The sequence below is a fragment of the Anguilla rostrata genome, chromosome 18 (assembly GCF_018555375.3).
Source record: "Anguilla rostrata isolate EN2019 chromosome 18, ASM1855537v3, whole genome shotgun sequence".
Taxonomy (NCBI): Eukaryota; Metazoa; Chordata; class Actinopteri; order Anguilliformes; family Anguillidae; genus Anguilla; species Anguilla rostrata.
In genome coordinates this window covers 4,671,966-4,697,714 of record NC_057950.1, presented here as the reverse complement: position 1 = coordinate 4,697,714, position 25,749 = coordinate 4,671,966, and the positions used below count along the sequence as shown (strand labels likewise).

Here is a 25,749-nt window from a genome sequence, read left to right as displayed (position 1 = left end):
ATTATTTTCTCTGAGCCGGCGCGAGTCCAGGAGAAGCGGTCTGCTGGAGCTACCGCTGAGCCGCGTTATCTGAGGTGTGTGCGCGTGTGCAGCGAGTGAGATCAGCTCAGGGGATGCATGAAGCACGCCATGGCGACAGGGCCCCTCGCTGGGCCCCTCGCTGGGCCCCTCGGTTTCCAAACCCCAGATCTCACACAAACCCCCGGGATCATGACTCTGACCGGGATGGAGCAGGCCTGCGAGGGACAGAACAGCCTCACACCAACAGGTAGTGTGAAGCACGTCAATACAGAGTCTATAAACTGTACACTCTAAAGCCCATTAATCTCTTTTCAAGTAGGTCTCTGAACTCCAGCCCCCCACCCCTGTCATGGTGGGTACTTCATGACAACTGGCTGACTGCAGAGTGTTTTTTGTTTGTTTCAGAGATAAATTTTTTGTTCTTTGCTTGGAAGCAGACAGCCAAAATGAAGCAATTTCTTTTTGTTCGAAGCGCAGAAGAGCCCTCTGTCCATTCACAAATCCATTACTCCTCATCCAAGCCTGTCCGGCCCGTCCTCACAAAGACCGCGCGAGGGAGCGTACACCTCCTCCGCCATCTCCGCCAACATCAATCCGCGTAATTTAAGCGTCGATATATTCGCCGCTAACCTGTTCAGTCAGCAGCACGGGAGGAGAGGAGCCGTGACGGGGCGAAGTTTGAGGAGCTGGCGCTCGCTACGTCGCCCGCGGAGAGCGCGTACGGGGGGGGGGGGGCGATTACCTCACCTTAACTGGCATCCGAGGTGCGGAGAACGTCGATAGTGCGCCGTTGCATTTTCGCGCGGTAATGAGTCTTTAATCCACGCTGGGAACATATTAAAGACAGGTCCTCGCCGCCTCCCCCGGGGGGCGCTACATCACACCTCCGGCGCTCCGGAGTTCGGCAGGACGCCGGGACGCCCGATCGTTTCGTTCCGCAGGTCTAATTTGATTTCTCAGATCTGACGCGCTTTAAATTGGTTGCCGTGGTGCGGGGGGGGGGGGAGGCCGACGCCGCAGACTTGCATCGCCGTTAATTTACTGTAATCGGTCGCCGCGGCAATCTGCTACGTTATTATGACTGGAGTCCGCCGATACCAATTATCTGACAAAGAACGCGCGAACATCCATCAGCGGAAAAGGGAATAAAACTGTTTTTCTGAAATCCTCTGAATATGGTTATTACATTACGATCGAAAGACGTGTAATTTCAACGTCCATCAAAAAGGAACATAAACCAAGAAAGACTGTCATTTCTCTTCTCTGATTGGCTCGGTTCTAAACCGGCTGCTGATTGGTGGACGCGTAGCAGGCAGCTGTCGGCTCGGACCGCACTTCATTTGGCTCCACAGCAGTCCAGGGGGATAATTCACCAAGTTATGATTGAAGTCTGCGGACTGCAATTATCGCAGAACACCGATGTGCTTATTACTGTGTGATCAAAGGAATCGTGTCAGTTTAACATCGACTTAATCAGGGAGGTGAGGCTGAAACAGTCCTCACAGGCACTCGGTACAGAGAGACGAATGACAGCGAACGGTTCATTTGGAAAACTCATTACGCTACTTTATTATTAAATCTGATCCTTCTTCCAGGCTTCAGAGAAAAAAGAATTTCTTAACAGTCTCCATGCAGGCTTGTTAAAACACAAATGCATTCTACACAGCTCTATTTCTGTACAGGCCGCTGTAAAATATAAAAGCGTTCCAATCCTTTCAGCCGAAAGATATCGGCAGGGCAAACAAGCCATGTTTGATTACCATACGCTGCCTAATGTCTTTTCCCAAATGGCAAGTCGCTCACTTTTCCGAGTTTTCCATGAATTTATATGAGAAATTAGATTTCTTCAACGTGACGTGTCTGTCACAACAATAATGAGCAACACAAAAAAAAATAGTGAGGGGAAAAAAAAAATATAGAACAAAATATAGCCTATATGTGATGGGAAATGTCTTTAGAGACACAGTAGTAGAAGTGACAAAAGCCTGTGAGCAAGCCCGACCTGGCCCACTTAACCACTGCACACATCCACACAGGCCCCAGTGCAGCCGCTGGGAATTACAGTACAGTACTGTATGGGTTAATGTTGTTGGGAATTACAGTACAGTACTGTGTGGATTAATGCTGCTGGGAATTACAGTACAGTACTGTGTGGATTAATGCTGCTGGGAATTACAGTACAGTACTGTGTGGATTAATGCTGCTGGGAATTACAGTACAGTACTGTGTGGATTAATGCTGTTGGGAATTACAGTACAGTACTGTGTGGATTAATGTTGTTGGGAATTACAGTACAGTACTGTGTGGATTAATGCTGTTGGGAATTACAGTACTGTACTGTACGGATGAATGCTGTTGGGAATTACAGTACAGTACTGTATGGATTAATGCTGCTGGGAATTACACTACAGGTGAGGGATTTGGGGAGGAGGGTGCAACATTAGCCCCTTCCCGAGGCATGAACAATTCCTCACAAAATTCCGATTAGCACAAGGTAACAGCATTGGACTCAAAAATGACACGTTTGGTTTTGGAAACCAAGAATTAAGCCAAAAGGCCGTCCATGTTATGAGGCAAACAAATTATGAGGCAGTAAGCTGGCCAAATAGCCAAACACAATTACAAAGAAAATAAAATGAAAGTGTCTAGCTACTGGGGTAAACAGGAAACACCTAGCTTAGCTACTTAGCGAGTTAAGGGTGGGCTGCGGTTAGCTAGCAAACAACATTAGCAAGCTACACACTAGCACTGCAGCGGCACCTCATAATGCTGTGACTTAGTTTAGACAGCCCCCAAAGAGACACAGCTGCTACACAAGTGAACTGAATACCTCTAGCAAGAACATGGAGCTGGTCCTCACATTACCTGCATTTTAATACATGTTTCTGGCTACATCCATGTATCACTTCCTGTTGCTAAATGAGTTTGTACAGTACGGAAACTTCATACAAAACCAAACTTTGTTGTTTGGCCAGTGGTAACTCTCTCTGGCCCACACAGAAACCATTTGGATCGAGTTATTCTTTTTCAATTCAACAAAATCCAATTAACCAACCAATAGAAAATTAGGAACTGGACATCACATTATAACTACGGCAATTAAGCAACACAACTCCCATAATAGTATTAGTGCTGCTGTTAATACAGAAAAATCACATGAAACCTTATTGCATTTATCACACTGAGCGCAGTGGAAACGATCTGCGTGTGAACACAGGGAAGACCGAGTCCAGGCACGTGCAGTAGAGCTCTTCCTGTTCCCAACGGCGGCAGAGCTGCACAGAGAGAGGCTGTTTACAGGGACGCGCGCTTAGCATAACGGTGAGCTAACGATACTCCAAAAAACAAAAACAAAAACAAATTCCATCGGTATTCCTGCGTAACCCAGATACGCGCCCGTCCCGCCAGAGCCGCGAGGCTCACGCGCCCGGCGCCCCCTCCGGCGGAGCGAGCCGCGGGTGTCATCGGCGGGAAAAAGCGCGCGTCCTCGTCTGTCACGCGATCCGAGCGACGGAGGGGGAGGGAAAGGGAAACGGTGGCGAGACACGGCTGGAGCGACCGCCGCGTGTGGGGAAGAGAGAGAGAGCGGGGAGGGGGGGGGGGGGGAGTGACTCATCGCACAGACGGGGGGGGGAAAGAGGCGGACGGCGGCGAGCGCGTCCGGAGCACCCAGAGATCCCGCCGCCCTGGTACCAGCCGTACGGACGGGCCGGGGCGAGCAGCCGCGTGTGAACAGACCAGCCTCCGCCCTGCTGCTCTCCGCTCTGCTGCTCTCCGCCCTGCTGCTCTCCGCTCCGCTGCTCTCCGCCCTGCTGCTCTCCGCTCTGCTGCTCTCCGCCCTGCTGCTCTCCGCTCTGCTGCTCTCCGCCCTGCTGCTCTCCGCTCTGCTGCTCTCCGCCCTGCTGCTCTCCGCCCTGCTGCTCTCCGCCCTGCTGCTCCGCGGAGCGCTGTGTGAACACAGCCAGCCCCGCACAAAAGCCCCCCGAGGCTCCCGGGAGGGGAAGGGGGGGCAGATTCAGACAAAGGGGGGGGCAGCTCCGACGGCGCTGCTTTTCAAAGCCCCGATTCGCGAGCTCCCCTGAAGACCCGATCTTTCTGCTGCACCCCCCTTGGTCCCCCCTCCTACCCCAACAACCCCCCCATTCAGCCCGCCCCCCGCCATCGCAGGTCCGCCCCCCTTTCCCGGTCTCAGCTAAGCCACCTCCTCCCCTGTCCCCTCCTCCCCCTCCTCCTGCTCCTCCTCCCCACCTCCTCGGCTCGGCAGCTTTTCGGCGAGAGAGCGGGGAGGCAGCTGACAAAGGGACCGGACGAGCAGCGCATTTCCACCGCCACGCCGAGCGGAAGGGTCGCTTCGTATCTCTCTCTCTCTCTCTCTCTTCTCATCCTGTCTTCCTCCCCCTCTCCCTCTCTCTCTCTGTCTCTCTGTCACCGTCGGCGACGCGCTCAATCAATCGCGCGCTTCAGGAAGGGGAACGGCGGCGGCGGCGGCAGCGTCTCGTCCATCGCCACCTCGCCCCCCCCTCGCGCCGGGACGGCTGCGGGGGGGTTATGACACGCTCGGCGCCCCCCGGCTCGGCCAGGCGCAGCTCCACCGGGACGGCACGCCGCAGACGCCATGCGGGAGTGCGGCTGCTCTGAAAGCCTCTAACCGCGTTCCTGGGGAGGGACAGGGGGGTGGGGGGGCGTGTACACGCGCGCTCGCTCTCTCTCTCTCTCTCTCTCTCACTCTAAACCGCTAACAGGGTCAAAGCAACAAGAGGAGGAGGAGGAGGAGGAGGAGGAGAAGAAGAGGAGGAGGAGGGGGGGCACAGCGGCGCTGCTTCGTGGAGGAGGAGGAGGAGGAGGAGGAGAGGGAGACGAAGGGGAGGAGAGGGGAGGGAGGATGGAGAGAGCAGTGGAGAGGGAGGGGGAGCGAGCAGGGGGAGAGAGGATATCTGCCGAGCTCCTGAATGGAAGCTGCTGACAGTCGGCTTGTTCTGGCAGCGGCGAGGAACGTTAGCGGGACAGCGAGGGGCCGCCGGGGACAGGGCAGGCGCTGGGGACCCGGGGATCGATACGGCACAGGGAGCGGGCGGGATTCCCCCCCCCCCCCCGACCCCAAACTCCCACTCCCCCGAATGCAGACCCGCGCCCGGCCACGGCTCACGGCTGGAGACACTAAAGCATGCTGGATGTCAACCTGCTCCTCACAAGCTGTAGGGTAAGAGCCCAGCCGCCGCGGTGCTGCTCCGCACGGGGGTCTGGGGGGGGGGGGGGGGCACGGAGAGAGAGAGAGGGGGGGAGCGGGGAGGAGAGAGAGAGAGAGAGAGAGAGAGAGGGGAGCGGGGAGAGAGAGAGGGAGCGGGGAGCTGGGAGGGGGGCTCGCTGTTTTATGAAACCTCGTCCGCCGCGATGTGCGATTTCACGGCTCCAGGTTTGGGGCTCTGGCGCCATTTAACCCCCCCTCGCCCCCCACCCCCCGATCCCCGATCCCCTGGGGGTGCGACGCGCGGCGGCTCACCTGGGGGGGGGGGCGACTCGACGCGCTGGCGCCGGACGCCTTTGTGTTTCTGACAGGTACCCGGGCGGCCAATCAATCAGGCTCGCTCGCTGCTGTTGTTGTTGTCGTTGTGGAGGGGCGCCTTTCTGCGCGGCGAGTTTCCCGCTAACAGAAGTTGCTATCGGCGACGTGGCGGGACTGGAATACGGCTGGGCTCGCTCCCCGCCGCCCGCGGTTCCCTGCGCTGCTCCCCGTGCCGCGGCGTAGTTAAACAGGAACGCAGAGCAGAGCAGCGCAGCGTTAGGGGAGCTGTGTCTCAGCGTCTGTGTTCTCTCCGAGCCGCCTGCGTTCGCCGAGCCGCGGTGGAGTCTGGCCACGGCGGTACTCCTGGGGGGGGGGGGGGGCGCGCGGATCGACTGTCCGTCTGAGCGCGTGCCGCTGCCTGCCTGCCTGCTCTGACGCTGTCCCTGTCCGTGTCTCTGTCCGTCGCAGGTAACTGCCAGCGTCCTGAGGAGGCTCCCGGCCGTGACCATGGGCACGACTGGCATCACCATCGAGGAGGTGCGCGCGCAGGAGGGCAAGGAGGAGCGAGAGGAGTCCATACTGGCCCTGCTGGGCATCGTCGGCACCTTCCTCAACCTGTTCGTCATCGTCTTCGTTTACATCTACACCACCCTGTGAAGGGTTACCGACCCCCTCTCCCCCCGCCCCCCTTCACCTCCCTCTCCCCACCACACCCCCGCCCCCCTCCCCCTCCCCCTGGGACAGCGGGAGAGCGGCGGACATGACGGGCCGTCGCCCCCGGAGACGGGCTCCGGACCGGGCCGGGGGAGACCCAGAGGGACCGGCGCCGGGGAGATAACATTCGGCTGGCAGCGCGCCGGGAAGGGGGGCCGGACTGCGGTCTCCCAACACGCCCCCCCCACCTCCCCCAAAAACCCCCCTCCACTCCCGCCTGGACCCAGTGACTTACAGGGGTTGAGACTATAAACTGAGAAAAAGACGTTCTTTTTAAACTGGATTATAAACGCATTTTGGATTAACTGACTGAGAGCGGACAGCGAGTCAGAATGACACGCGCGCGGTGTCGCCGTGGATACGGGACAGCCTCGCCGGAGGGACTGTGAGGCTCGGCGCAGAACCCAAACCGTCAGGGACTGGTGTTTTTCTTTTTTTGTTGCTGTTTTTTTTGGGAGCGCTCGGCAGACGTGGGACCGTACCGTTTCCCTGACAACCGGGCGCCCGAGGAGCTTTGCAGAGAGTCACCCGCGTGTGTCCAAAAGCCACGGCGGAGTTTACCCCCCCCCTCACTCCCCACCACCCAAAAACAGCTCTGGGGAAAGAGAGGGCAGCGACGCTTCCTTATTCTTTGATTTTTTTTTTTTGATGTCCGTATTTCAAGACCAAACCAGAGAGCGGGAGATCTGCAATAAGGAGAAGGAAAAAGGACGGAAGAGAAAGATATTTTTATATGGAGGGGAAAAAGAAAAAAAAAACTGGCTGGCTGTGGAGATGAATTTGGCACAGAGAGACGGGGTAGTGGGGGCCACTCTCCGCCCCCCCCCCTGGGAAAAGGACCGTGTTGCAAATACCCAACACGACCGACCGTCCTAACACCGGTGCGGTCTGGATTAGCGTCTGCCGCGCGGGGAAGCTCTTCGTACTGTGTGCGCTCTCTCCTGGTTCCAGAGCTGTGTCAGCGGCGCGTTTCTGTACAGAGCAGGAGAGGCTTTTTATAAATACTATGAATAAACTCTAGATGTACTGTGTGCAATAGGTGAATCTGACCAATAAAAATGCGACTGTGTCAACGAGAGACGCGTGGCTGTGTTGATGGGGGATCTGCGGCCGAGCTCTGGCGCGCGCGGGGGGTTGGCTGTTTTGTTTTGCGTTTTTTGTTGTTGTTGTTTTTTTTCGCGGCTGGCTGACGGAGGGAGTGATGGGTTGACGGAAGGTGAAGTGACGGCCCGTAATGAGGGGTCTCGGTCACTGGCCCGGGGGGTGGGGGGGGTTTTTCGCGCTGACGAGGGGGGGGGGCCTGCGGTCGCACGGCGATGACAGCTGTCAGTCACAGGGCTGGGATGCTGCTCTGCCTGTTGATTCGGTGGGTCTAAAGGGTGGAGGGGGGGTGGGGGTGGGGTGGGGGGGTAGGGTTGACTGCGTGGAGGGGCGTGAGGTTAGCATCCAGGCAGAAAACGGCCAGAAGCCTCGCCTCAGGTCCCGACCGCACGCATGCACACATCACACAGCCCGAGCTCTGGCTACAGAGGCAGGGCTTCCACAGCGGGGTGGGGGGGGTACAGTGAATAATTTAAATTCTATGGGCTAGGAGGGTACAGTGGGGTATATAAATTCTCCCTGGTAGTGGGGTACAGGAGGGAATTTAAATTCTATGGTGTGGGGGGGTAGACTGGGGAATTTAAATTCTGTGTGGTAGAGGGGTACTGTAGGTCATATATAATACCGTGTTGTTGTTGGGTACTGCGTGTAACTCTGTGTGGAAGGCCATTTGACCATTTGAATTTGAGGGGGTAAGGTGTTACTTTGGGTCATTCTAATTCTAGGGGGTTCGGTGTTATTATGGGTCATTTCATCAGAGTGTGATAAGGTGCTACTGCACTGTGGTCTTTCCTGTAGAATAGCTGCTATAATTACAGAGTGTAGTCCAGTCCGTGCGCTCCACACCAAAGGCGCCATGAGAAGCGGCTGCCGGTCATGTTCAGCTGTGATGGAGGGGATGGGTCAGGCCACACGGCTCGCATTTTAAAGGCAGAGGGACAGAAGCGCCAGCGATATCCGTCTCGATCGTGCGCTCGCTGTCAGAGTAGCACATGGCACCGAACGCAGAGCTACAGCAGCTAAATCAGCTACAACCGCTAATGCAGCTAAATCAGCTACAACCGCTAATGCAGCTAAATCAGCTACAACCGCTAAAGCAGCTACAACCGCTAATGCAGCTAAATCAGCTACAACCGCTAATGAAGCTAAATCAGCTACAACCGCTAATGCAGCTAAATCAGCTACAACCGCTAATGCAGCTAAATCAGCTACAACCGCTAAATCAGCTACAACCGCTAATGCAGCTAAATCAGCTACAACCGCTAATGCAGCTAAATCAGCTACAACCGCTAATGCAGCTAAATCAGCTACAACCGCTAATGCAGCTAAATCAGCTACAACCGCTAATGCAGCTAAATCAGCTACAACCGCTAAAGCAGCTAAATCAGCTACAACCGCTAATGCAGCTAAATCAGCTACAACCGCTAAAGCAGCTAAATCAGCTACAACCGCTAATGCAGCTAAATCAGCTACAACCGCTAAAGCAGCTACAACTGCTAATGCAGCTAAATCAGCAACAACCGCTAATGCAGCTAAATCAGCTACAACCGCTAAAGCAGCTAAATCAGCTACAACCGCTAAAGCAGCTAAATCAGCTACAACCGCTAATGCAGCTAAATCAGCTACAACCGCTAATGCAGCTAAATAAGCTACGGTAGCTAAATCAGCTACAACTGCTAATGCAGCTAAATCAGCTACAACCGCTAATGCAGCTAAATCAGCTACAACCGCTAATGCAGCTAAATCAGCTACAACCGCTAATGCAGCTAAATCAGCTACAACCGCTAATGCAGCTAAATAAGCTACGGTAGCTAAATCAGCTACAACCACTAATGCACCTAAATCAGCTACGGTAGCTAAAACAGCTACAACCGCTAATGCAGCTAAATCAGCTACAACCACTAAATCAGCAACAGCAGCTACAATAGTACAGCTGGTAAATCAGCTACAATAGTACAGCAGCTAAATCAGCTACAACCGCTAATACAGCTAAATCAGCTACAGCAGTACAGCTGGTAAATCAGCTACAGCAGCTAAATCAGCTACAACCGCTAATGCAGCTCCAGCAGCTAAATCAGCTACAGCAGTACAGCTGGTAAATCAGCTACAGCAGCTGAATCAGCCACAGCAGGGCTTCCAGAACAAGCCTTCCATTCCAGCACGGAGCCACTGTCCCCTCACACACCACTGAAGAGTGTGCGGCACGTCTGCCCCCTGGCTAATGTGTGAGTGTGCGTGCATAGAGCACTGAGAGTGTGAGTGTGTGTGTGTGTGTGTGTAGAGAGCACTGAGAATGTGTGTGCCAGCGTGCATGCGTGTGTATTGACAGATAGGCAGTGTGTCTAATTTTTGTGCATGTTTACGTGCATAAAGGGAGTAGGTAATGCATGCGTGCGTGCGTGCGTGCGTGAGCGTGTGTGTGTGTGTGTGTGTGTGTGAGAGTGTGTGTGTGTGTGTGTGAGAGTGTGTGTGTGTGTGTGTGTTGGTGTGTGTGTGGTGTGTGTGAGTGTGTGGTGTGTGTGTGTGTGTGTGTGTGTGTGTGTGTACAGGGGTACAGGACAGACAGAGGGAGAGTGGGTGCCTATCGGCAGCAGCAGTAGCGGCGGCGGCGAGCTGATCGTACACGCTGTACCCTCACAGCCCGTCTCTCTCCAGCCCCAGCCCCAACCCCAGCCCCAGCCCCAGCCCCAGCCGAGCGGCCGTAAAAACACACGCTCACGCACGGCGGCCATAAATCAGCCGCCCGCCGCGCTCCGGCCGCGGTCCCGCTCGATTTACAGCCGCCTCGTCTGCTTCCTGCTGACGGCGTCCGCGCGCGGGGAGCCGCCGGAGCACCGGACCGCGAGGGGGGGGAGGGGTGTGGGGGGGGCAGTTTGTTTTATTTATTTATTCTTTTTTTACGAGGGCAGCTGCTTATCACAGCAACACTACGCCACCAGCGTGGAACACTTGCGTCATACGATGACGTGGAGGGGGAGGGACCCAAACAAAACCGCCCTCCCGCCCACCACCCAAGGAAAAGGAAAAGCCACACCATCCGACGAGTGGAAATGAGCAGTTTCCATTCAGCACAGAGAGTACTGGTCTTTCCCCCACTGTTGCTTTATGGGAGGGTCCAAACCCAGTCAGGGCCTGAACGAGCAATGCATTGTGGGAAGAGAAAACCACAGATGAGGGCGACCCAACCATTTTACTACCCATCCTGCAGAGGTCAACAGAGGTTTACGTGCCGTTGGGTCATGCATATGAAGCCCTTGTCTGTGCTGTTGGGTCAGGAATATAACACCGTGTCTGTGCTGTTGGGTCATCCATATAAAGCCTTGTCTGTGCTATTGGGTTAGGAATATGAAGCCCTGTCTGTGTTGCTGGGTAAGGAATATAACACCATGTCTGTGCTGTTGGGTCATGCATATAAAGCCATGTCTGTGCTGTTGGGTCATGCACATAAAGCCCTGTCTGTGTTGTTGGGTCATGCACATAAAGCCCTGTCTGTGCTGTTGGGTCATGCATATAAAGCCATGTCTGTGTTGTTGGGTCATGCACCAAAAGCCCTGTCTGTGCTGTTGTTGTCATGCATATGAACCCCTGTCTGTGCTGTTGGGTCATGCATATAAAGGCTGGTCTGTGCTATCAGGAGTACTGACCGTGTCAGTTTGCAGTGGCAGTTATGTTGAGTGACAGTAAATGGTGCTCAGAGTCACACTCAGGGAGGGGAGTAATCTTCAATCATATCTATTTGCTGATGCGGGGGGGGGGGTGTAATTACATGGAGCTAAATGATCTTCATTAATAGCTTTAGCACATTAGCGCTCCTGACCCCCCCCCCAGTCTTCCCATTCCACATCTACAGCACACAAAGCTGGGGCTAATTGCGCCGCCGTTTCGCTAACTGCGACTTCACACGCGCGGGGAAGAGGGGGAGGGGCGGAGGAGAGGAAGAGGGGAGGGGGAAAAAAAGAAAAATGAAGATCTGAAACGGAGAGGGACGAGCGTGGTGGGGGCGTTAAAAGGCGGTACCTCCGGCTAACGGGTTAAGATGGAGCCAGCGGGCGACTCGGGACGTGACGGATGAGGACAGGCGCGCGCCGTTGACGGAGCAGATCGGGCGGCGGGGGCGGAGTATCGAGGGGCAGGGATAGCTTCGTCCATAAATCAGGCGCGCTGTCATTCGTCACTTGGACCGCTGACGGCGGACAGGAGTGAGGCTTGATACGAACACACTGGGCGTCTCACGCTGTCTGCGCTGGGGCATGAGATGAACCTCCAGTCAAGAAGCAATCGACCGCGACGTGTGATTCGGTGGGTGGTGTGTGTGTGGGCGGGTGGGGGGGAGGAACATGTTAATAAACCTGATAAATAACGTTCAATATTGAGGTCACTCACGTCATTAAAATGCTCACATCTCCTCTCCACATGTACAGTACAGGGGACATTACATACAGGAACATGGGTGGAAAACAATTATCAACCAGCAAGCCCAATAAAGCTGTGTGTGTGGTGTTCAAGGCACAAGTTCCCACCTTTTATAACTGCAAGCCCGACATGCACCCAAAGCACACCTGCAATGTTTTTAGGCATCCTGTAGATGCTCTTATCCTGAGCGATTTCGCTCACCTACTTCACACACAACCCATTTACACAAGTGGATCTTCACTGAGGGAGAGGCCTGTTCGCTAACCTCCGCGCTGCAGCGAGAGCGTACGTTTGCACAAGCCAGCACTGCCAATGAAGAGGGCGCATACGAAGAAACAATCATTCCTACACCGAGCTAATGAAATTTCAATGGTGCGCAATGAACAGCAGAAAACAGCAGGACCCAGGCTTCACCAGTTTGATTAAAACACACATTCTTATTCTTCATATTTTTTCCAGGAGAAATACCGCCGCGGTCATACATTAACCGCTGGAAACAGGACAGGACACACCGCACGCGACCTTCCAGGACCTTCCGGGACCTTGCAGGGCACTCGTTTACTCCGCCAACTCCTGCGAGCGCTGCCGCCTGACCACGGAGCCTCAGAGAGAAGCTTCCGGAGGCTTCCAGGGCCCTCATAAAAACATTCCCCTCACACAGCGCAGCCTGGACCAGACGGCCATTTGCATATTCCCCAACACTAAACAAAAAAAGCGTGCGGTTCCGCATCAGAGCGGGCTCCCTTATCACGCGAGGAGCCTTCGTCTCTCAGCGGAGGCACAACAGAGACCCAGCGCCGTTTGCCGAAAAAACAATCACACCCAAACCGAGGCAAATAAGTAACCGCTAATTAAATAAGACGGGAGCTTTCTTTTTTTTTCTTTCTTCATGCCGCCTACACAGACTGAATAGTAAAGGGGGATAAATATCTGTAGATTTGTCTAATTAAAATGGCTTCAAGTTTTTCTGAATTAATTGGAAGCAGCACTTCGGGTCTCGAGGAAGACACAATGCAACGCTTCCCCCTCCTCGCTTCATAGCGAGACGCCAGGGCGCCACCTGCTGGTGGATGGGGGGCACGGTCAGTGATGCGGAAAGCCGTGCAAACACAGCCAGCTCCCCAGCCGAACGGCGTCGGCTCAAAGAGGGCGGCTAGCAAGGAGGACCCTGGGACTGGAGGTGAGAGCTGGAGGGGAGAGGCGCGAGCTGGCGGCGGCCCAGCGGCCCGATGAGCTGACGGCGACGCGAAGGTCACAGAACCCGTCGCCGCCGGCGTTCGCAAAGCGCACGGGAAACAGGACCTCTGAGTGAACCGCGAACAGTTAACCGTGAACCGCCAGTCGAATCTACGACCGGGACGTGGAGGGAGAAAGCCAGACTCACAGCGAGTAAAACCGGGGGGATCGGAGTGGGGGAGAGAGAGGTAGGCTACATCAAATGAATCCACCAATCAGAGGAAGCGGCGTTCCCCAGCACCCGCCCACACCCCCCGTAACCCAGGAAACGGCGGCGCTCACCGGAGTCGTTGCGCAGGTAGGACGACATGGCCGGGATCAGGCAGGACTGGCTCAGCAGCTCCTGCAGCACCGGGGGCAGGGCGTTGCTGTTGTGGCCCCGGCCCTCCCCCGCGGGGGCCTCCCCCCCGGGGCCCGCGCAGCCCGCCGGGTTGATGTAGCTGGCCAGGACCTGGGGGGGGGGGGGCGAGGGGGGGCAGAACGTACTGAGATAAGGGCGGGGCTACAGACAGACACGTCACCTCTATACATAACACAGGACTTTCTTACCACACGTGCAACAGATCATTCATAACAAGCATACATAACACAAGGTATTCATGTCACAGGACATTCATAACACAAGCATAATCTGAAAGGAGCACATATCTGTCCCACGTACATCTGTCCAAATACTGCATTTATAACACTTGGAGCTTATTAAGTGTGCAGGGATTCTTATTATTGCCTGAGGACTCAAACTTCCCTCACAATGTTCAGATGACATAAGTGAGGCTACAGACTGTGACCTCCCTACAGATAGGTGGCGCTGTGGTGGCGCGGCGGCGGGGCTCACCTGCAGCAGGCAGGTGACGTGCTCCTCCTCCAGGCGCTGCTTGGTGAGGGCCTGCTCCACGTCCCAGCCCGAGGCGGTGGAGCCCGTGCCGAAGCCGGTGCCCTTGGCCCAGTACAGCTGCTGCTCCTCGCTGGTGCCGCCCGCGTGCCCGCTGGACATCTGAGGCTGGGCGAGAGCAGACGCCACTCAGACACCCGCGTGTACCTGCGCCCTGTGTACCCCTACCCGCTACCTGCAACCCTCTACCCCCAAACCCCAACCCACTACCCCCTACACCCTACCCGCTACCTGCAACCCGCTACCCCCTACCCCCTACCCCCAACCCGCTACCCTCCACCCGCTACCTCCGCTTTCCTTTCTCAGTGATTGTTCTGTTCTCAAAAGCAGGCGCCACTCAGACACCCGGGTACACCTGCGCCCCTTGTACCCCTACCTGCTACACACTACCCGCTACCCCCTACTCTTTACCCCCTACCGCAGCGATTTCCCGTTCTCATCGTTCTGCTCTCAAAAGCCTCCCATTCTGTCCCAGAGACTCCTATCAGCTGTGTGGGACTCCAGCAAGCAAAGACCCATTTCTGGCAAAGGACTTTAATATGAGTGCAGACAGCCATGAACACACTCTGGCTGCCGGTCTGGAGATAAACACATCGCACCGCCAGAGGCTAAAGACCCGCCTTCCCTGCACGGAAGAGCGGCCTCCACTTTTCTTCTTTATCGCAACCGTGGACTGATAGAAACCTGGCACGTCTACATCATCCCTGATTGGCTGGGCCGGATGGTGGGGGGGGCAAAAACCTGGCACTTCTACACATCCCTGATTGGCTGAGCGGGGGGGGGGGCAGAAACCTGGCACTTCTACACATCCCTGATTGGCTGAGCGGGGGGGGGGGCAGAAACCTGGCACTTCTACATCATCCCTGATTGGCTGAGGGGTGGGGGGGGCTGCATGGTTTAGCCCTGTGAGGGTCCTGACATGGCCACAGTAGGACCAAACAGCATCGCATAAACATTTGATGGCTGGGCCCGTACCAGCCGAAATGCCAAGTGCGGGGTGCCCTAAACCCAGCGTGGGTGCAGCTCTAAACCCAGCGGGGGTGCAGCCCTAAACCCAGCGGGGGTGCAGCTCTAAACCCAGCGGGGGTGCAGCTCTAAACCCAGCGTGGGTGCAGCTCTAAACCCAGCGTGGGTGCAGCTCTAAACCCAGCGGGGGTGCAGCTCTAAACCCAGCGTGGGTGCAGCTCTAAACCCAGCGTGGGTGCAGCTCTAAACCCAGCGTGGGTGCAGCTCTAAACCCAGCGTGGGTGCAGCCCTCCCGCAGGGCACAGAGGGGTGTTTAAATGGGATCAGTGAAGGCAGCGACTTGCCCAATCGTGGCTCCTCCGGGCTGAAGCAGGACAGGGACACACCAGGAGGGGGACCGGGACTGGCCTCAGGCCGCCTGTTATGGACCCAGTTTTTGGGAGATGGCTGCTCGTTCTGAAAAAAGGGGGACGCTTTTCCTGTTTGGCTCGGACACTCCGTCTCGTCCTCTCGCAGACGCGAGTGGAAACGTCTCCAGAGTGTCTTCACTCTTCTCTTTCTTTTTCTCCTCCGGGCAGCGAAACCCAGACAGCGCGGACTGGAGAGGGGGAAGCGTGCTGCACGGCCACCCCTCCGCATTTTGGGGAAGGACACTCCAGGAAGTCACGCGTGCCTTTCTGAGGCATTTCAAACAAAAATCCTGCTGCTTCAACATTTGCGTTTTGGTTTTTTTTGTTTTGTTTTGTTTTTTTTGCCCGGAATGTTCCAGAAGTTCTGACTCATCATACGGGGGGGGGGGCTGGAACCAGTCACCTTGAGTTTGTGGAAATAAATCAGGGGGTAGTGGGCATGCGAGTCACTTTCACCGATGGGGGGGGGGGGGGTGACCGTCTGCTCAGATTTTATCTCCTCGTCCCGAGTGTTGAAGATAACCGATGTCCCTCTCAAGATAACAGGCACAAGCGCCGAGGGAAACCGACGTGACTGGAGGAGCCACAGGCTGGCAGAGGACACCGTTATCGACAAGCTGCCATGATTTCGCAGTTGAGCACTCTGTGAGGCGACGCCCACGACAGGACCAGAGAAAGACGGGTTCCGCTCGGCGCCAGACGCACAGGAGGAACTCCGAAGGCCGGCGGGTCTCGGCTGGGGCCGCGGCGTTCAAAACGGGACCGACTAGACTGGAGGCGTCGAGCCGAGACGGAGCACATGACCTTCGCCGGCCTCTGGTAAAGCTGCTGCACGCCCGTGGGCGTGAGGTCAGAGCGGGGGGGGGTGGGGGGGGTGGGGGGGCGCTCTGAAAGGACCGCGACATCGTTAGCGGCTGAAGCCGTCGTCTTGCCGGGCGGGAGTCAAAGGATTCGCCGTGCGGGAGTCAAAAGGTTCGCCGCGCGGGAATCAAAGGGTTCGCTGCCTGGGAGTCAAAGGGTTCGCCGCGTGGGAGTCAAAGGGTTCGCCGCGTGGGAGTCGCGCTTTTCTCCGAGGCGCGCAGCAGCCGGCGGAGTCCGGGGGGAATTAAAGGGCTGACTGACAGGCGGAGAGAGAGCCAGACGCCACGCGGCCCCGCAGACCCGGGTCTTCCCGCCAGCAGCACAGAGCAGGTCTGTCTGCGAAAGCCTGGCTCTGCTTTCTGAGTTCTGCAGGCGTAAACCGCCATTTCAAACCACAGAGAAATCAATACCGAATCAAGTCTTCAGAAGGCTAACGGGCTGGGCTAACGGGCTAGGCTAACGGGCTAGGCTAACGGGCTGGGGCTGAGGAACACAGAGCCCCTTCTGTCCGGCGGTGTCCGCGTTCGCTCCGGCGCGTCGATCGACGCCCGCTAACGAGACGCTCCCAATAAGCGACTAATCAGCGAAGATGAAGAAAGTTTCTTCGGCACACTCTGTCCGTTCTGGTGGGCGTAGCGGGAGAGTAATCACACAGCGCAGTACTCGTCGCAGCACGGGAAGTCCGCGATTAAGTTTTAATTTGCCCCAGTTTTCCCTTTCAATAAAGCGCAACAATAACAAACAAGAAAATGCCTTCCGACCGTCTACGGCTGAGAGTGCCTGCTTAAGATGCAGACATTTTTACAACACATTTTGACGACGAGCCAAGGAACCCATTTTCGTGGGGAGAAGCTGTCCTGGACAAACCTCGGCGTACGCACACAAAAGGTTACTCTGTCACGTCTTAGAGCACAGACATATAAATAAAAACATTTTTAGCCGTGTCTGAGGATACAGACCTGAAGCAGTATCAGCAGGATTACAGCAGTAATTGTCATGCCAGGGATAGGAGCAGGGGACAGTGTAGAGGGGAGGGGGGGGAACTCATTTCCTCAGTTGGCCACTCTTACTCTGTTCAATCCTGGGTCTGGACTCAACAACCCCTTTCCTCTGTACAGTGTGTTCTCTGTCTAAGCAGGGAAGGAGGGCAGTGTGGGGGGTGAGATTTGGGCAGGGCTTGGGCCAGAAGGGTGGGCCATAGGCCCAGAGGGCAGTGTGGGCGGGGCATGAGCCAGAAAGGAAAAATGTGGTCACAGCACAGGGAAGGAGGGCAAGGTGAGGGCTGGGCAGAGGGGTTCTGGGCGTGGCGCACCCCTGGGGGACAGAGTGTGGGTGGGGCACAGGCGGGCCGGGAGGGCGGGACTCACCTCAGCCTGGTTGGCGCTGGCGTTGGGGATGGGCAGAGGAGATTTGGGTGTGGTGCAGCCCTGGGGGGGGCAGGGAGTGGGCGGGAGGGCGGGACTCAGACCGGGACTCACCTCAGCCTGGTTGGCGCTGGCGTTGGGGATGCGGGGCGCGTGGTGGCTGAGGGCGGACAGGCAGGCCAGGATCAGGTGGATGGCGCCGATCTCCAGAGCCATGCGGCGCAGCAGCACGCCGTCGTCCGTGGTGAGGGGCGTGGTGCTGAACAGCGTCCGCAGCACGTGGAAGGGCAGCGTGGGTAACACGTTCGCCGACGGCGACTGCAGGATGTGGCCTGGGGGGCGGAGCCGGGGGAACAGGACACCAATCACACGCCAGCAAGGAAGCGCCCAACGCAGCAGCACGCCTCCCAACTCTCCCTCTCTCTTATTGTTTTTATTTTTATTTTATTTTATTGTGTTTACTTTGTTGTGAATTGGGAGATGCATATGGGAACAATGAATCTCACTGCCATGTACGCCATGTGTATGCGATCAATAAAAACTTGAACTTGAACTTGCAACCCCCCAGCCAATCACAACGGGTCAGCCAATCCGTCAGAGTGGACAAACCCGGGGGCCTGACCGGCAGCACTGCTGGCCAGGAGGCCACAGGTCTTAAATTAAGGCTCCAGTAATAAAAAAAACACCTTTTGCAGCGTCCCCAGGAGAGGCGATGTTAAACACACATCAATAACAGCGGAGAGCGGCGCAGAGCAGAGCAGCGCCGGGAAGCCAGCGGTGGATCTGACGCGTCCTGAAGGGCAGGACCGGGTCGATATCAAAACGAGCTAACGTGATTAGCCTACCGAAATTAGCCGCAGGTTCGAGAGCCCGGGCCTGGTTCTGCAGGACTGAGGGGCCGGGGGGGGGGGGACGGCTCGCGCTGGGTGGTCTAAAACACGCCTCGGTTTTTTAATGGGGAGATTAAAACATCCACTCGATCTCGCGCCCCTGCCACGGGCGTCGATGTAAATCAGCCATATTCTGACACCCACGGCTCAGTATTTGAGGATTCTGAGGAGGAGGAGGAGGAGGAGGGGGATCGATCTGCTTGTTCCAGTCTTCGCAGGAATCAATAACAGCCTTTTTAACTTTTGTAGAAAACTAGCAGCTCTCTCTCTCTCTCTCTCTATTTTGCGGGCACTAATTTCGTTTGAGTACAAAGTTTGCAGACGAACGTTTAACCCTCCCCTCGTGTGTTTTCCTTTCGCTGGCACTTTGAACTGCATCGTCTGCGTGAAGCGTGCTGCATGAATAAGGGCCGATCGACTGACTGACTGGCTGATTAGAAACAAGGAGGAGAGAACGGAGAACAAGTAGAAGAGTTATAAAAACCGTTAAACTCATAAAAATGAGTTTATGGCTGGCCCTTTCACGGAAAGGCATCGGACGAGTGAAGAAGTTTAAGGGGACGGTTCAGGGTACGTGGGGCAGCCTGTACGTACTGCCTGGGAACATGGGCACAGACCCCAGGGGGGGATACGACTGCATAACTTTGGGAAAACATCAAATGGTGAACCCCAATATAGCAGGCAGCAGTGTAGTATAATGGGTAAGGAGCTGGTCTTGTACCCTAAAGGTCACAGGTTCGATTCCCAGGTAGGACACTACCGTTGTACCCTTGAGCAAGGCACTTAACCTACATTGCTCCACTATATATCCAGCTGTGTAAATGTAAATGCTATGTAAAAGTTGTGTAAGTAGCTAAATGCCAATAACATAATGTAATTTTAATATTTTCATGTTGTATTGCATGGCACAGTTAGTGTCCCCCCTCAAATAAAATCCTAAAGATAAATTTCCTGTTTGTTGGCCCCTCCCCGAATCTGAAACGAGGTCTCCGCGCCCTCGCCCTTCGAGGGGGGCGGAGTCAGTCGGCGGGCGGGCGGGCGGAGTCAGTCGGCGGGCGGGTGGGCGTCGTCAGTCGGCGGGTGGGGGGCGGAGTCAGTCGCCGGGTGGGGGGCGGAGTCAGTCGGCGGGTGGGGGGCGGAGTCAGTCGGCGGGTGGGGGGCGGAGTCACTTACTGCCCTCGCCGTCGTCGGTGACGCCGAGCACCAGGCGCAGCAGGCACTGGGCGTGCTTCCGCTCCTTCAGCAGCACCTCGGCGTAGCCGGGCAGCCTGAGGAAGAGGCCGAAGGCGGCCAGCGAGTGGGCGGGGATGGGCGACATGGTCTGCACCGCCGACTTGATGGGCGGCGGCTCGGCCGCGATGGTCTCCGGCGCCTCGTACACCAGCTCGCCCGACTGCTCGATGGTCACCCACTCGAACTGGTCGCTGTCTGGCTTCTCCTGGTGCTGAGGCACAGGGGCGCTGACTGCGGGGGTGGGGGGACGTGGGCAGTGTTTAGTCGCCGTCGCTAGGATACGGGGGAGGGGGTTCCAGTCTATCCGAAAAATCTGGGGGTGCGTTTTTTCGTCCAGCATGACCTGGTTCAAGTGATCAGCTATGTGGTTCACAGACATGTACGGATATAGGAGTCTAGTGTTGGGCTAATAACACCGACCCACGGCCCTTAGGATGGACTGTACCCCTGGAAGAGCGCCTGCCATGCTGTAAACAAAAGTAAAAGGTTCAGAAGACAGAAGAGGTCTGCACATGTTGAGTCTAGCCAGTCGAAAAGTGCCAGTAGAGGCTGAGGGAACAAGCCTCTGATGACATCATTCCCAATAATAGCAAACCTTAATAATAGATAGTCTGACAGTGGCCAAATAAAGTCTGCGGTGAACTGTTACAGACCCAAGAGACTTGCTAACGACATCCTTCACACTAGAAGCTCTGACATCAAAACACAGGCATGCTCCTGTCTGCCGCGCCGAGGACACAGCGCTAAAGCAGAAAGTTCGGGCTCCGGGCGACAGGGCGTACGTCGAGCCGGAGAAACAGTGGAGCGTCAGAAAGCAACACATTCATCACTAACAAGTCACGGAGGCAGGAAACAACAATTAATCGCTGCTGTTTACGCTGCCGTCTGAACCCTGACAGGAGGCGTGGGGCGGGCGCGTTGAAATGAGGCTGAATAAGCAGCGTGAACGGCGACATCCGACGCTAGGGTAGCCAGCGGCGAGGGCTGAATAATTTAATTCTGCCGGGACAGTTTGAAAAACGCGGCTAATTTGGGTTTGGGTTTTGGGGGAGGGGGGGGCCCTCAGCATGCTCACCTTGTCCCCACGAGCCTCAAATTACGGCCGAAAGAATCAATTCACTTTCATTCATAAGGCACCATGCAGCGCCTGAGGAGGGGGGCGGGGGAGGGCAGGAATGGAGCTCTTTTTCCAGGGGAGATGAAGACCCCCGTGCTTCCAGGACTATAGTCCAACTGGCCAGGACCACAACCTTCTTCTCAGAAGGGTGGGTGGGGGGGGGGGGTCTTGCCTGCTGGATGATGTCGGGGTACAGCATGGGCGGGGGGGGAGGGCAGGGCTTACCTGCTGGATGATGTCGGGGTACAGCATTGGGGGGTTACCTGCTGGATGATGTCGGGGTACAGAATTTGGGGGCTTACCTGCTGGATGATGTCGGGGTACAGCATTTGGGGGCTTACCTGCTGGATGATGTCGGGGTACAGCATGGGCAGCCTCTCGGCGATCAGCGCCAGGCCCCCCATCCCGGCGAACACCTGCAGGGGCGACTGGATGGGCCCGGTCTCCAGCAGCGACTCGTCGATGGCGGCCTCCAGGCCGTCCTCGCCCGCCGCCATGGGCTCGTCCTCTGGGCAGGCGTTCAGCATGTCCGCGTGCTCTGCAGGGGGGGGGGAACGCAGGATCACACGCTGATCAAAAGGGCTTTAAACCAGACCGGGTTAAAACCCAGCACACGGCTGCACCTAACGCACGGGACCCGGCCGACCAATGGCGTGACTTCGTAACTCGGCCGACCAATGGTGTGACTTCGTCAGTCAGTCAGTCAGTCAGTCAGTCAGTCAGTCAGTCAGTCAGTCAGTCACTCAGTCACTCAGTCACTCAGTCACTCACAGACATTCGTGTTTGTTGCGGTCCAGCCAGAAACCTTTATACGCTTTCACTGTGTCACATGGGCTTGCCCTCGGGACAGGGGTTGAGCACGCCCGCGTGCTCTGCGGGGGGGGAGAAGCGGCGTTAAGAGAAACCTCCAGCTTTCGCTGCGTCGTGTGGGCGGTCTCGGACCCATTAAACCGCCTCAGAACCGCCGGGAAACAGCTCGCCGTGCGGTTTGGGACGGTAATTACGAAAAGGAATACTTTCCAAACGGGCGGAACAAAGCAATTACTTCTCTTCTCAAAACAGGGCTAACGGCTCACCAGCGCGCCCCGTATGGAGCACGTCTGCCGCGACCACAGGGAGATTAAGCACAGTTAGAGAATCGAGCGGCCATTTCCTGAGTTTCTCTCTAAAGCAGGGACGTCAGGCTCCAGTTCAGGAGGGCCACAGTGTCTGATTAACTCAGTCACTGATTGGCTGAACGCACACCTTGATTCTGAGGGCTGAATTGGATCCTAATTCCCAATTTATTATTATTATTATTATTATTATTATTATTATTATTTTAGGATCGCTCTTATCACTGGTATCCTTATAATTTGTTCCTGTACACTCTCATGTTACATTTGTACCTCCATCTTACATCACTTACATTGCACTTGTATCGTTATCTTGAATCTCGTTGTCATGCCTCCCAGTTTGACTTTATGTAACTTTCTGACCTAGCCTATGCTTACTGTGTGACCTGGAATGTGTTCGTGGCTGTGAATAACTGACAAAATGAGTATTGTCCCTTATCGGACCTGTGTTCTGTAGTTGTTTCAGTGACCTGTGTTCTGTAGTTGTTTCAGTGACCTGTGTTCTGAGTTGTTCAGTGACGTGTCTGTATTGTTTCAGTGACCTTCGGTATGCTCTTTATCCAGAGCGACGTACGATAAGCGCATCGTACGTCTGCCAAACAAATGTAATGTGATGAACTCAAAAACGGGGTAGAGCTGAACTAGGACAGCGGTGGATGCAGAGAGCGATGGGTTCCCATAAGGCCGTGCGCCAACGGCGGCTACGACGGGAGTGAAATGACCCAACAGAGACGCACGCCACCGCTCGGCGCACAAGCGAGGACACGGGTGGACCCAGAGCGCCGAGGCGCGTCGGAGACGGCGCGGCGTGAAATTCGGGGGGGGCGCTGCCGAAACGCGAACCCGAGCAGGACGCAAAGGCGCGCCCCCCCGTACACGAGCGATCTACCAGCCGAAGATAACGGAGCCCGGGAGCGGAGAGGGGGGGGGAAACGTCTCGTCCTCGCCTGCACTCGTCTCCGCTCCGAGGCGGGCGGCGGAGTGAAAACAGCCGCCGCTTGTTTTGCCGTTTCTCCTCTCCGGCGCGGCGGACGCGTTTCGCGGTGATGCGGAGCCGCGGTCGATCGACGGGTCGTCTAGAAAAAGCGCCGCGTCATCATCTCTTTCTTCAGGAACGACTTGAGAGGAGAAAATAAGCAGCGATTCATCCTCCCCCCCACCCCCCGCCCACCCCCACCCCTCTGAAGAGATTTTATTTTAGTTTAAAAAGTTGCCAAAAGGGGGTTCTGACTAATCGGGCCCGTTGCCATCCAGATTTCCAAACTGAATTAGATGGAAGCAGAGAGAGAGAAAAACAGAGAGAGAGACAGAGAGAGAGAGATAGAGACAGAGACAGAGACAGAGAGAGACAGAGAGAGAGGGGAGTGAAAGAGAGACAGAGAGAGATGGACAGACCAGAGGAGAATACCTAAACCACAGCAGCGCTCAGCTACAGTGCATTAATTACTATGGAGCTGAGGCTTGTCTCAGGGAGGCTATGGGAGACCTGTGTCCTTCAGCACGCCGTGGCCTGACCCTGCCAGGAGAGTCATTACAGCACAGGACAGGACAAACGACGCAGTGCACAAAGAGTTTCTTTTTCTTTCTGTTTACAGCTTTACTACAGCCACACCACTGGAGCACCATCCGCTTCCACAGGAAACTCCTCCTGTGCATGAATTAAGTGCACTGCTCTCTGCTCTCATTGAGTTCAATCTGCGGTGAAAAAAATGGCCTTTCGAACTTTAAAACGGTTGGTTGGGGGGGGGGGATGGATGCACGCGTCATCCTGCTTTGAAAGGTCCGGTCCATTTGCGGGAGTTGATGAAAAGGCTTTTAGTGGACGTTAGCTTCTCTTTATGGATCCGTGGTTCTGTGGGGGCCTAGCGTAGGGAGCGATGGAGCGATGGAGGGGGGGATGGAGGGATGGAGGGGGGGATAAATGGACGATGCAGGGTTTCCCCCGGTCACTTCCGCACTGCCGGGTTTACAGCTCTCCCAGGAGCGGTCTGCATTAGTCCAGCTCCCCCCCACCCCCACCCCCACCCCCGCCCCCCCATCATCAGTCTCAGCGGGAGCCCAGAGACCTCGGCGGTTACCCGGGAGACGGCGGGAGGCGAGGGGCTGCTGGGTAAAGCGAGGAGGCCCTTTCGTTCGGCGCGAGCGTCTGACTCCGCCCGCCGTTTCGGACGGGACGGCGATGACGATGAAAACTGCGAGGTCTGACGTCGACGCGCCGCGTTCCTCGGGCGCCAATGTCACGCCCACGAGGGCGGCGAGCACGGAAACATCAAAGGCGGCCCGCGAACGATGCCGCCGCGTACAGGAAAGGCCGTTTTTTTTTGGGGGGGGAGGTTGACAGGACAATCGCATGCCCCCTAACCCTGACTAACAACCGTACATACAGGTACTCTGGACTCACAAGATAAAGACATCGGGGCACGGATCAACATCCAAAGCTTTTTAAATAAATTTAATCTACTGGGCAGATAGCGTCACCAGGTCTTATCAAGGGACAGAGGAACGAGAGACGAAGGTCTGAAGGAGCAGAACAGAACAGAAGGGACGAAGGAGACAGATGAGACAGGAAGGAGACAGGAAGGAGACAGAAAGGAGACAGGAAGGAGACAGGAAGGAGACAGGAAGGAGACAGGAAGGAGACAGGAAGGAGACAGGAAGGAGACAGGAAGGAGCGGAAGAACGGAAAGAAGAAGAACAGGCAGAGACAGAAGGACAGAGAGACGTCCACACAGAGGCGGCGCTCTCCCCTGTTTAAAAGGTGTCATTCACACCGAAGTGCACAAACAGCAGCGCTTCCTCAGAGAACACCGCGGCAGAGCTGCGCTGGAGCAGAATGGCGTGGCCGGGGATGTTTAATTCATCCTCACTGTTTACTGCGCTACCGGGCGGAGCGACACTCCATATTAAATATTGGGAGGGTGCTTATTTATTGATACGCGCATCTGGCAGGCAGCGTTCTTCAGCCTAATGGAACAAAAAACCCTCCTCGCACGGTCACGCCCAGACTGACGCCGCCCAGGACGCAACACGCCATCGACTGTTCGGAAAGAACGAAACCAACTCACCTTTCGATCTTTGAATGGGAACCCAAAAAACCCCAGTTCCAGAACAAGAGGGGTTTAAAATGAAAAGCATGACCTGTAGCATGACTCCTGAAGGATACAGACACCGCGTATGCTATTTCTTCATGTGTGTTTATCTGGATTGAGTATACCAGAAAGGACACAGTATCCTCCAAGCACCAAAAGAACCTGCAAGACTGAAACCAGGTGTTATCAGTGCTAAAGCAGGTGTTGCAAGTGCTACAGCAGGTGTTATCAGTGCTAAATCAGGTGTTATCAGTGCTAAAACAGGTGTTATCAGTGCTAAAGCAGGTGTTATCAGTGCTAAAGCAGGTGTTATCAGTGCTAAAGCAGGTGTTATCAGTGCTAAAGCAGGTGTTATCAGTGCTAAAGCAGGTGTTATCAGTGCTAAAACAGGTGTTATCAGTGCTAAAGCAGGTGTTATCAGTGCTAAAGCAGGTGTTATCAGTGCTAAAGCAGGTGTTATCAGTGCTGAAACAGGTGTTATCAGTGCTAAAGCAGGTGTTATCAGTGCTAAAGCAGGTGTTATCAGTGCTGAAACAGGTGTCAAGTGTTATCAGAGCAACGCGGGGACTGCTGATGTAAATCAAAGCCAGTCAGCGTAAATCGGGGTAAATTTGGTTCTTTTAACGAGGCACGCACACAGCTGACTTCAGCACGCCCGTCAGCAGGGTCCAGGGGGCGGGGCAAGGGGCGGCACTCAATCCGTCAAAAAAAAAAAGCAGAACAGCCCGAGGAAAATTTCCGTGTTTTTTCGGGCAAAATCAAACTCAATGCCTTTGAGAGGAGGCGTGCGAAGGCATTTGAAGTTTAGAAAGAATGCATAAAGA

General features: G+C 55.6%; 2 protein-coding genes across 2 annotated transcripts in view; one reads left to right on the top strand and one right to left on the bottom strand.

Moving 5' to 3' along the window:
* The window catches only part of birc6 (baculoviral IAP repeat containing 6), a 133,345-nt gene that overhangs the window by 37,293 nt on the left and 70,303 nt on the right, over positions 1 to 25,749 (bottom strand). Inside the window, exons 63-67 of the mRNA XM_064318120.1 lie at positions 21,024 to 21,259; positions 19,545 to 19,815; positions 17,596 to 17,813; positions 13,824 to 13,988; positions 13,271 to 13,439 (exon numbers count right to left, since the gene is read on the bottom strand). Of these exons, the coding sequence (XP_064174190.1) occupies positions 13,271 to 13,439; positions 13,824 to 13,988; positions 17,596 to 17,813; positions 19,545 to 19,815; positions 21,024 to 21,259 (1,059 nt within the window). The remainder of the gene's footprint in view (positions 1 to 13,270; positions 13,440 to 13,823; positions 13,989 to 17,595; positions 17,814 to 19,544; positions 19,816 to 21,023; positions 21,260 to 25,749) is intronic.
* LOC135245113 (protein TUNAR-like) lies at positions 4,905 to 7,396 on the top strand. Its single transcript, XM_064317957.1, has 2 exons — positions 4,905 to 5,221; positions 5,993 to 7,396. The coding sequence occupies exons 1-2, from the start codon at positions 5,186 to 5,188 to the stop codon at positions 6,179 to 6,181; spliced, it is 225 nt and encodes a 74-aa protein (XP_064174027.1). The 5' UTR covers positions 4,905 to 5,185; the 3' UTR covers positions 6,182 to 7,396.